This window comes from Emydura macquarii, unplaced genomic scaffold, assembly GCF_026122565.2.
Source record: "Emydura macquarii macquarii isolate MOO-44397 ecotype Brisbane River unplaced genomic scaffold, CSIRO-AGI_Emac_v2 contig_67, whole genome shotgun sequence".
Taxonomy (NCBI): Eukaryota; Metazoa; Chordata; order Testudines; family Chelidae; genus Emydura; species Emydura macquarii.
In genome coordinates, this window is record NW_027130204.1 from 8,251,898 (window position 1) to 8,264,098 (window position 12,201).

Below are 12,201 nucleotides of genomic sequence, written 5' to 3' on the forward strand. Positions count from 1 at the left end.
ACACCACAGCACCGAGGGCGGTCGAGAGGCAAACGTGAGAGGCAATGTCGTTTCAGCTCCACCTCGCGCAGGGGTCGCGGCTCCGGTACTTCGGTACAGAGCCTGGCTCGGCACCGATCCCTGACACCGGTGCGGATCATAGTGCTGGCAACTCCATCAAGCGCCTCGGCACCGGTTGCTTCGGAAACGGCCACTTTGGCTCCGCCGCTGACTCCGGCACTGACAACCTCGGCACCGTCTGCCTCAGCACCGCTTGTGCTGACACAGCTTGCCTCGGCACCGGCACCGTCTGCCTCAGCACCGCTTGTGCTGACACAGCTTGCCTCGGCACCGGCACTGATCGCCTCGGTACCGAGGAGGTGATCGCGCTCCAATTCATCGTCACACAGATACAGGCGATGCCGCTACTACTCCCGAGGTGGAAAACGTCACCGAAAGAGTTTGAGGCACAGCAGGAAGTCATCCGGCTCCTCTAGTAGTCGGTCCCCTCAATGGCACCGGAGATGTCGGCACCGCCAGTCGTCATCTTCATCGTCCCGGGGCCATTCACCACCCCAGTGCCACAAACGGCGGTCCAGTGGCTCTGGGTCCCAGACTCACCAACCGGGCACGACGCAGCAGGTGCAGATGCCGGCACCGGCGTGGCCCCAGGGCCCCTGGCAGTGGCCGTACTGGGGGCCCTAGGGTGCCCAGATGGGCCAAGGGACCACTTCTGTTCATTCCTCAGTGGCCCAACCAGTGCCCCCACCACCAACCCACCTGGAACAGGGCCACCCCTCAGATGAGGGGTCAGACCCTGAGGAAGGCCCCTCCACAGGACCCCTTCCACAGTCGTTGTCCTCATCCCCTGAAGAGGTGGCTGCCCGGGACCGCAAGGCCCCCCTTTTTGATTTCCGGGCCCACCAGGACCTGCTAATAAGGGTGGCAGGAAATTTAAACCTGGAACTTAGAGATGTCGGAGGAGGAGGACCCCCTCTTTGGGGTATCCGGGTCAGCAGGTCCCTCTCGAGTTGCCTTGCTTGCTCACAAGAGGGTGATGAAGATTGCCAGGACCCTCTGGCAGACCCCTTCTTCGGTGGCCCCCACCTGTAAGGGTGCAGAACGAAAATATTACGTTCCCAAGGAAGGGTTCGACTTTCTTTATAATCACCCCGCCCCGGGGACACTCGTGGTGGAGGCCGCTAATCAGCGAGACCACCGGGTGGCCAGGGTAACACCCCTAAAGACAAGGATGGTAAGAAGCTAGACATGTTCGGCCGCAAAATGTACTCCACTGCGGAGGGGTCAGGACCGTTATAGGGCCCCCAACCGCCGCGACCGCCAGGGGTCCTCGGCGGGGCCTCAGCAAGGCCCAAGTAAGGGCAATAACAATAATAAATTATTTTTACGGTGTGCATGAGGGTGGCACTCCTCTCTTCCCCCTGGATCTATCCCGACCCTTTGCCCACAGGCTAGGGCCGTACTACGCAGAATGGGAAACCATCACCACGGACCGTTGGGTCCTCGGGGTAGTCCTCAGGGGCTATGCCCTCCAGCTTATGGCCTGTCCCCCAAACTCTCCACCTATCCAACCCCTCTTCAGGGACTCCGCTCACAAGCAGCTCCTCATGCAAGAGATCAACTCTCTGCTTTTGCTCGGAGCGATAGAAGAAGTTCCTCCACAGGAACGGGAGAGGGGATTCTACTCACGGTACTTCTTAATCCCCAAGGCCAAGGGGGGCCTAAGGCCAATCTTAGACCTCCACCGTCTGAACAGGTTTATCAGACGCACCACGTTCCACATGGTTTCCCTAACCTCCATCATTCCCGCTCTAGATTCAGGGGACTGGTATGCTGCCCTCGACCTCAAGGATGCATATTTCCACATTACTAGCCTCCCCGGCCACAGAAGGTTCCTCAGATTTGTGGTAGCGGGCTGACATTACCAATTTGAAGCCCTGCCCTTTGGCCTCTCGTCTGCCCCCAGGGTCTTCATGAAATGTATGGCAGTGGTAGCGGCCCATCTGCGCCACAGGGCAGTTCAGATATTTCCATACTTGGACGATTGGCTGATCGGTCCAAGGCCCATGTGAAGAACAGCCTGACTCTCACCTGCGCCACATGCACCAAACTGAAGCTGCTCATCAACGAGCAGAAGTCCACGCTCACCCCAGTGCAGCACATAGAGTTTATAGAGGCCACCCTAGATGCCACCCAGGCCGGGGTCTTCCTCCCACGGCCTCGGTTCGAGACCATAGCCACCATAATTGACGAGTTGCACAGGTCCCCCACGATGACAGCCAGGCATTGCCTTCAGCTGCTGGGACATATGGCGGCGTGTACATATGTGGTGAGGCTGGCTCGCCTCAAGCTCAGACCTCTCCAAGGGTGGCTGGCCTTAGTATATATACCTGCCAGGCACTCGCTAAACAGGGTTGTCACGGTTCCAACCCAGGTACTGTCCTCCCTGGACTAGTGGCGGGACCCAAGGATGGTTCTGAAAGGGGTTCCCTTCAGAGACTTGGCTCCTTCAGTGACTCTAATAACGGATGCCTCAGATGTGGGGTGGGGGGCCCATATCAGCAAGGACCTGAGTACTCAAGGGCTCTGGTCGCCAGACAAGAGGGCTCTCCATATCAATGTCAGAGAGCTCAGAGCGATCTGTCTGGCCTGCAAGGTCTTCCTCAGTGTCCTGAGGGGCAGGGTGGTTCAGGTCCTCATGGACTACTTGACGGCCAGGTTCTAGGTGAACAGGCGGGGGGGGCGCGCTCCTCGGCTCTGTGCCAGGAGGTCATTCGACTATGGGACTTAGCAGTGAGGCACAATTTTCATTTAGCTGCCTCTCACCTCTTGCCTCAGCAGGTCGTTCTTACCCCGCCATGACTGGTCACTGCACCTCAAGGTGGTGACTTTCATTTTCCAAAAGTGGGAGGTTCCCCAACTGGACCTGTTTGCGTCGTCCTGGAACAGGAAGTGCCCGAGGTTCTGCTCGCTCTGGGGTCGCAAGCCAGGCTCCCTCTCCGACGCGTTCCTGCTAGACTGGATGGGGACCCTCACGTATGCATTTCCCTCCATTCCTCTGCTGCCCAAAGTCCTCTTGAAGATCAAGAGGGACAGAGCGGACATCATACTGATTGTGCCAGCTTGGCCGAGGCAGCACTGGTACAGCATGCTGCTCGACCTGTACATCGACACGCCGCTCCTGCGGCACTACGACCTGCTCTCCCAGGACCAGGATCGCCTGCTGCACCCGGACCTGGAATCCCTCCACCTGATGGCATGGAGACTCTCTGGCTGATGGAGGGAGAGAGAGCCTGCTCCATACAGGTCCAGCAGGTTCTGCTCGGTAGCAGAAAACCTTCCACTCAGGTGGTGTACTGGGCCAAGTGGAAGCGTTTTACCTGTTGGGCGGAGTCCCAGGGTATCCCATCGAGCTGTTTGCCCATACAGGCGATTTTGGAGTACTTGCTCCATCTGAAGCTCCAGGGCCTGGTGCTGGCCTCCCTCGGGGTACACCTGCTGGCCTTCTCAGCCTTCCACCAGCCAATGGAAGGGCGATCCCTGTTCTCCCACCCCATGTCAGTCAGGTTCCTCAAGGGGGTGGAGAGGCTGTATCCGCAGGTCCGTGACCCAGTGCCTCCCTGGGATTTGAACCTGGTTCTCGCCATGTTGACAGGACTCCCCTTCAAGCCCATAGCTACATGCCCGCTGCTTGTCCTCTCTTGGAAGGTAGCCTTCCTGGTGGCCATTACATTGGCTAGGAGGGTCTCTGAAATTAGGGCCTTGACCTCGGAGCCCCCCATACTGTCTTCTACAAAGACAAGGTGCGACTGAGACCCCACCCAGCCTTCCTGCCTAAGGTGGTGTCCCAGTTTCATTATAACCAAGATATCTTCCTTCCCGTGTTCTTTCCTAAATTGCACGGGTTGGAGGAGGAGCGGAGATGGCACTCGCTGGATGTCAGACGAGCCCTGGCCTATTACACTGAGCGGACCAAGCCGTTCCAGAAGTCAACACAGCTGTTTGTGGCAGTGGCAGACCGGATGAAAGGCTCACCTGTCTTCACCCAGTGCATCTCCACATGGATCACCGCCTGTATTAAAACCTGCTACGAGCGGGCGAAGGTGCCGCTTCCAGGACCCGTGACAACGCACTCAACCAGGGCCCAGGCCTCATCCGCGGCCTTCTTGGAGCGAGTGCCGCTCCAGGACATCTGCAAAGCAGCGACCTGGGCATCGGTCCACACCTTCACGTCCCACTATGCCATCGTGTAGCAGGTGAGAGAGGACGCGGGCGTCGGCAGATCCATGCTTTTGAGAGCAACTCACCGTTGACTCCTACCCGCCTCCAAGGTATGGCTATTTAATCACCTATATTGGAATGGATGTGAGCAATCACTCAAAGAGAGAAAACAAGGTTACTTACCAGTAACTGTTGTTGTTCGAGATGTGTTGCTCATATCCATTCCACACCCACCCTCCTTCCCCGCTGTCGGAGTTGGCAGAAAGAAGGGACTGAGGGCCCGCGGGGTTGGCAGCGCCCTATGTACTGTGGCATGAGTGCGGCACTCCAGGGGGCACCTGAGCCAACCCTACGGGGCTTGCTAAGAGAAAAAAGTTCGGGGAATCTGGGCCCGGGGCGCCCACACACCTATATTGGAATGCATATGACCAACACATCTCGAAGAACAACAGTTACTAGTAAGTAACCATGTTTTTTAATATCTGGCACTCTTTCACTTTGTTCAACTCCCTGCCTCAGGACTCCAGACAGGAATTTAAGACTATACTGGAGGAGCGGCAGTTTGTGGCCAGGGCCTCCCTCCAAGCAGCTTCTGACATGGCCGATTCGGTGACCAGGACAGTGGCGTTGGCTGTGTCAATGAGACAAGCAGCGTGGCTTTTTGGGTCTATGCACCCTGTCATCCGCCAGGAGGAACTTCAAGCCTCAACAGCCACAGAGATTCGGGGGCCAATCCAGATGTGAACGATACAAAAAGAAAAATGGGTTATAAAAGATGCCAGGGCCAACCTCCGGCTTTTGCCCCCCAGTACTTCTCTATCCATTACACCTCTGGAGGCAGACAGGCCTTTTGAAGGTGTGCCCAGGGGCGACCTACTAACCCTTACCCAGGATCCAGCCTCCCTTTTATTTTTGCACTGCCTTGCATCCTTCCTCCTGGTCTGGGCTGCTGTAACATCGGACCAGTGGGTGCTAAATACAGTGACAGCTGGGTACATCCTTCAGTTTATTTCATTTCCACCCCTCCAACCCTGTCCCTCTTCAGATACCCTTCTCACAAGCAACTTCTTACTCAGGAGGTGCACGCCCTCCTATGGGTAGGTGCCATAGAGGAAATTTCTCGAGAGTGTAGAGGAAGAGGGTTCTTCCTCTGCTACTTTCTGATCCCAAAAGCTAAAGGGGCTTGCAGCCCTTCCTGGATCTGCGTGGCCTCAACAAGTATCTCAAGAAGTTGAAGTTTCGTATGGTCTTTCTGGCCCCATCATTCTCTCTCTGGATCTTGAGAAACTGGTATGCCGCCTTCAACCTAAAAGATACATACTTCCATATCTCTATCTTTCCAGGCCACAGAAGATTCTTGCAGTTTTTGTGGTCAGAAAGCAGCACTACCAATTCATGTTGCTTCCCTTTGGCCTGTCGACAGTGCCATGCGTATTCACAAAATGCATGGTGGAAGTTACAGCGTACCTCAGACGGCCGGGTATAGAGGTCTTCCGCTACCTAGACAACTGGCTTATCAAGGGCCGCTTGAAGGTGCAAGTCTAACAAAGCATCGGGGTCGTCCGAGCCACCTGTCAAGTGCTGGGACTGTTAATAAATGAACAAAATCAACACTGGTATCACTGGTGTCAGATGCTTCGGATCTAGTGTGGGAGGCCCACTTCGGAACCCTCAGGACCCAGGGCCTATGGTCCAAGGAGGAGCTGGTGTTGCACATAAACGTCAGGGAGCTCAGAGCGATCTGAGGGGCCTGCAAGGTGTTCCTTCCCCAGCTGTCTGGCAAGGTAGCGCAAATATTGATGGAAAATATGGTCTCAATGTACTACATCAACAAACAAGGGGGAGCCCGGTCCCTAGCCCTTTCCCAAGAGGCCCTCCTGATGGGTCACGCCATCTACATAGAGGCGGTGTATCTTCCGGGAATACATGGGCAGATCACTTCAGCAGGTCTTTTTCTTCTCACCGCAAGTGGTCCTTATGCCCAGAGGTTGCCAAGTCCATCTTCCAGAAGTGGGGTATTCTCCAAATGGACCTCTTTGCTACCAAATGGAACAGGATGTGTCATCATTTCTGTTCCTTACAAGGGCTCAACGGCAACTCCATTTCTGATGCCTTTCTCCTACCATGGTCGGGCAACCTGATGAACGCCTTCCCACCAATTCCCTTCATGCCTGAAGTCCTCATAAAGATCAAGAGGGACAAAGCGCAAGTCATAATGTTAGCCCCAGCATGGCCTCTCCAGCCCCGGTTCTGGATGCTGCTAGATCTATGAGTGTCCCCCCCCGTGGGCCCTTCTTTCCCAACCAGACCTGATCTCTCAAGATCACTGTCGACTACTGCACCCAGACCTAGCCTCCCCACACCTAATGGCATGGATGCCCCATGGCCAAGTGTGGAGGAACGAGCCTGCTCCACTCAAGTCCAACAAGTCCTGTTGGGAACCCTCCACCAGAGCTTCATACCTAGCCAAGTGGAAGCGCTTTACCTTCTGGGCATCTGATTGGAACATCTCCCCGACTAAATAATCTTTTCAAGCCATTCTGGATTACTTGAACCACCTGAACCAACGAGGTCTAGCCTTATTGTCAACTAAGGTACACCTGGTGGCCATATCAGCCTATCACCCTTCTAATCAGGGCGGATTCGTCTTCTCACATGAGATGACATCCAGATTCTTCAAAGGCCTGGAGAGGTTCTTTCCACCGGTACTAGACCCGATTCCTCAGTGGGACCTCAACCTAGTCCTATCAAGCCTCACTGGGCCCCCTTTTAAGCCCCAGACATCTTGCTATCTTCTACACCTGTCTTGGAAAGTTGACTTCTTGGTGGCAATTACTTCAGCAAGGCAAGTCTTGGAAATCAAAGCCCTGACTTCCGAATCCCCTTACATGGTGTTCTAGAACGACACAGTCCAGCTGCGCCGTCACCCGGCATTCTTGCCAAAGATGATCTCGCAATTCCATGTCAACCAGGCTATTTTCCCACCTGTCTTCTTTCCGAAGCCCCCCAACTCCAGCGAAGAAAGGTGTCTCCGTATGCTCAATGTCAGGCGAGCACTGACTTTGTACATTGATAGGACTAAGCCTTTCCTCAGATCCACACAGCTGTTCATTGTGATTGCCAAATGGATGAAGGATCTACTGGTATCATCCCAGAGAATATCATCCTGGATCACTGCCTGCATCCGAGACTGCTATGAGCAGGCAGGAGTCATGCCTCCAGCTTTGCTGACTCCCCACTTTACAAGAGCCCAAGCATCAGCGGTGATCTTCCTGGCTCAGGTCCCGATACAGGACATCTGTAGAGCCACAACTTGGTCTTCAGTCCATACCTTTGCAGCCCATTACAGTCTCACTCAACAGGCCCAAGACGATGTGGGCTTTGGCAGAGCAGTATTGCAGGTGGCATGTCCATGAACTCCTAGCCCCACCTCTAGAGACACTGCTGGTGAGTGACCTAATATGGAATGGACATGAGCAAGCACTCGAAGAAGAAAGGACAGTTACTGACCTTTGTAACTGTTGTTCTTTGAGATATGTTGCTCATGTGCATTCCACAACCCACCCTCCTTCCACTCTGTCTGAGTTCCAACAAGAAGGAACTGAGGCATGGGGGCAGATGACGCTCTCTGTACCGGCACATATGTGCGTGACCGCAGAGGGCACTAGAGCCAATCCTACGGATATCACTGAGGGAAAAATCTCTGGCACCAATGCATGTGGCACGCACATAAACACACAATATGGAATGGACATGAGCAACACATCTTGAGGAACAACAATTGTGAAGGTCAGTAGCTGTTCTTTCCCTAGAGTTAGAGCATCTTTGTATATCCAGGCTCGGTATCATTTTTGCAATAACAAAAAGGGATGTAGTCATGCTTTCCATATCTGTTATGAAGGTACGTATTACTGTATAGAGGAGTGCACGTATGTGAGCTCTTGTATGTAAAATCATATGGGGGCTGACTTATCATGCTAGTGGGAGAGATTAACAATTGCAAACTTTGTAGCATTCTGTTTTACTATGCACATTAGCTCTGTATTATATTTGTCCCACCTCATGTTATAAATACCACAAGGTGAGGAAACAGTTTATATTAATCAAAGGTTTGTAGGGTACATTTCCTCTAGTTTAAAAATGTTTTTTGCTTATAATACTTTCAAGAAGTATCAGATGGCATTTTAAATGCATATATAGTTATGAGGCTGCACAAAGCTACCAATAAGGTGCCTAACTACATTTATTCAGCTAATATGTTCTAATGTGTAAAAAACTCTTGTGCAGTTTTACTGAATGGGAAGAAGTGTGTGTGTATAGTTAATATTGCCCCTGCTCGCTATCATATGTGGTTAGATTAAAAGTATCTATTTACTAGCAGTATAACTTTTGTTTAATAATCCAGAGTATTTTAAAAGAATGTATACATTAATTTTAGATTAATAAATTTTGACTATTGATGGAAATGGATTTGTTTATGCAAACTAAGACCTTTTTTTCTTTTCTCTCTTCTCTGCTTCCCAAAGACAACACAGAGGATGTATCTGTCTTGGAAGAAAGCACTAAAGACAATCCTGAACCTTTGAGGTGTAAACAGGGCTGGCCCAAAGGACTGAAGCGTGGTCCATCTAAATGGAGGCAGAACAAAGAAAGAAAGCCTGGTTTTAAACTTAATTTATACACGCCACCTGAGACTCCGATGGAGCCTGACTACCAGGTAATGATAGAGGAACAAAAGGAAGTATCTGAAGACAAGCCCTGTCAAGTTCCTGCCGTTGCAGAGGAGGAGATTAAAGAACCTATTAAGAACTTTCAGCCTCAAGACGAGGTAAAAGAGTTGGAACCTGAGCCTCTAAAGCCACCCAACAAACCCTTTGAAGTCACAGAAAATGATCTAATGAAAGTAGAGGAAGAAGAAAGAAATGTAGAGGACGATGTTAGTGACAAAAATCAAGGTAAAGACCCACAAGAGGAAATGTATGTGCAAAAAGATGAGCACGAGCATTTGGATGATCATGAAGAGGAGGAGGAGGAGGAAGAGGAAGAAGCGTCTCACAATGAGGATCATGATGCAGATGATGAGGATGATAGCCATATGGGTTCAGCAGAAGTGGAGAAAGAGGAGTTACCAGGAGAAGCCTTCAAAGAAGTGCTAGAGAACCAGGAATCTTTTTTAGACATAAATGTACAAACTGGTAATTCCAGTCAGGAGGACTTAATGGACTGTGGTGGTGTTGACCTTGCAGCTGAGTGTGAAGGTGAAAATAAGGAGCTCACTGCAGATTCGGGGCCTGTGCCTGAATCTGGTGAGGATCATACAGATAATAATCAGGACCAAAAGGAAAGTGAAGAATTAAATTCTGATTTCAAGGAAGAAAATACTGAAACCATGGAGATAGATTCAGAGACAGTACAAGCAGTTCAGTCTCTAACCCAGGAAACAAGTGAACAGGAAGATGCATTTCAGGACTGTTCAGAGACACAAGAGGCATGTAGAAGCCTGCAGAATTATACTCGTACTGACCAAAGTCCACAAATAGCAACACTGGATGATTGCCAACAGTCTGACCACAGTAGCCCTGTGTCATCTGTCCATTCTCATCCTAGCCAGTCAGTTCGTTCCGTTAATAGTCCAAACGTTCCTCCGTTAGAGAACAGTTATGCTCAAATAAGCCCAGATCAAAGTGCCATCTCTGTGCCATCTTTACAGAACATGGAGACCAGCCCAATGATGGATGTCCCGTCAGTTTCTGATCATTCACAACAAGTTGTGGATAGTGGGTTTAGTGATCTAGGAAGCATTGAGAGCACAACGGAAAATTATGAAAACCCAAGTAGTTACGATTCTACAATGGGAAGTAGTATTTGTGGTAACAACACTTCACAAAACAGTTGCTCATATAGCAACCTTACATCTAGTAACCTAACACAGAGTAGCTGTGCAGTGACGCAGCAAATGTCTAATATTAATGGAAGCTGCAGTATGATGCAACAGACCAACATCAATTCTCCTCCTCCTTGTAATGTAAAATCTCCTCAAGGCTGTGTTGTTGAAAGACCACCGAGCAGCAACCAACAGTTATCTCAGTGCAGCATGGCTGCTAATTTTACACCTCCTATGCAGTTAACTGAAATCCCAGAGACTGGCAACGCCAACATTGGCCTATATGAAAGAATGGGTCAGAGTGAATTTGGAGCAGGGCATTACCCACAGCCCTCTGCCACCTTTAGCCTTGCCAAACTGCAACAGTTAACTAACACACTTATGGATCATTCATTGCCTTACAGCCATTCCGCTGCTGTAACTTCCTATGCAAACAGTGCCTCTTTATCCACACCTTTAAGTAACACAGGGCTTGTTCAGCTTTCTCAGTCTCCACACACTGTTCCTGGAGGACCCCAAGCACAGGCTACTATGACCCCACCCCCTAATCTTACTCCACCTCCCATGAATTTGCCTCCTCCCCTTTTGCAGCGTAACATGGCAGCATCAAATATTGGAATATCCCACACCCAAAGACTGCAAACTCAGATGGCCAGCAAAGGCCATGTGTCTGTGAGAACCAAATCAGCCCCTCTGCCCCCAGCGGCAGCAGCCCACCAGTCACAAATCTATGGGCGTACTTCACAGACCGTGGCCATGCAAGGACCTGCACGGACCTTAACGATGCAACGTGGTATGAATATGAGTGTAAATTTGATGCCAGCCCCAGCTTATAATGTCAATTCAGTGAACATGAATATGAACACCCTTAATGCTATGAATGGATATAGTATGTCCCAGCCCATGATGAACAGTGGATATCATAGTAACCACGGATATATGAATCAAACACCCCAATACCCTATGCAGATGCAGATGGGAATGATGGGAACTCAGCCATATGCACAACAACCAATGCAGACAACACCACACAGTAACATGATGTACACTCCTCCAGCACATCATGGCTACATGAATACTGGCATGTCTAAACAATCTCTTAATGGATCCTACATGAGAAGGTAGGCTCTTCGGAGAGTCAGATTACCAAATTGGCATACTGGATTGATCTGCACAAATATCTTTTTGGCGAGTATGATTTCAAAACCAGCAATTGGTGTGAATGCAAAAACATTTGTTGGCACCATGTTAAAAGCTGTATGCAGCAGAAAGCCTTATACAATTTTTTTTCTTTTTTTTCTTTTTTTTTTCTTCTTTTTGTACCTCTTTTTTTGTTGATTTTGTTTGAGGGGGTGGGGCTTGTCTTGGTTTTTGTTTTGTTTTTTTAATTTTTAACTGAAGTTCGTAGAAAGAATTCTTCCCTTCCAGAGAACTGCAATTACACGGCAGCCAATGGTTCAGAGCCATTTTATGTGCCTGCTCCCATTAAAAATGTGGATACATAGACTCCAAAACTTAGTACTGGACCTGGAGCTTTCTCTCCCCTTTCCCCCACATGTAAATGCCTTTTAGCATTTCATTTATTGTACATTTTGTTTCTTAAGGTGACACTTCCGCATGCCGCTAATGTCTTTGTTAGTGACAGTGCATTTTGTAGTACTGTACAAGTGTTGTGCTTAACAGTAAGCCATTTCTTAAGTTTTTTGCCTTGATTAGGTTACCCTGTTTGAGGGTAAAAAAACAAAACTATATTTTTGTTAATTATAAAACTTGTAAAAGTAAAAAAAAGCTGTAAAAGCTATTTACATTTTGGTTAGTTCAAAGGGTTTTATTGCTAAATGTTTGGTGTAAAGTTGAGACTCTTTTCCATTTTTGGTGACTGATTTCTTTGGGGGGTGGAATAAAAAGGCAGCTTTCTGTTTTATAAATGCAGACTTCTGTTGACTGAATGAAGCATATCAGTGTTTATTTGTCATGTTTTGAAACATTTTCACTTATGTCCAAATACTTGGCAAGATTTTAAAAAAATAGTGAATTTGGTGTAAAGTTGCTATTTTATGGAAATGCCTCTAACTTTACATTTTCATTCCATCTGT

General features: G+C 49.8%; 1 protein-coding gene across 7 annotated transcripts in view; it reads left to right on the plus strand.

Moving 5' to 3' along the window:
* The window catches only part of KAT6B (lysine acetyltransferase 6B), a 177,739-nt gene extending 166,236 nt beyond the window's left edge, over window positions 1-11,503 (plus strand). For all 7 annotated transcript variants that reach the window (XM_067539302.1, XM_067539293.1, XM_067539326.1 and 4 more), the window contains one exon: window positions 8,748-11,503. In XM_067539302.1, the coding sequence (XP_067395403.1) occupies window positions 8,748-11,230 (2,483 nt within the window). In that variant the 3' untranslated portion in view covers window positions 11,231-11,503. The remainder of the gene's footprint in view (window positions 1-8,747) is intronic.
* Window positions 11,504-12,201: the final 698 nt, after the last annotated feature.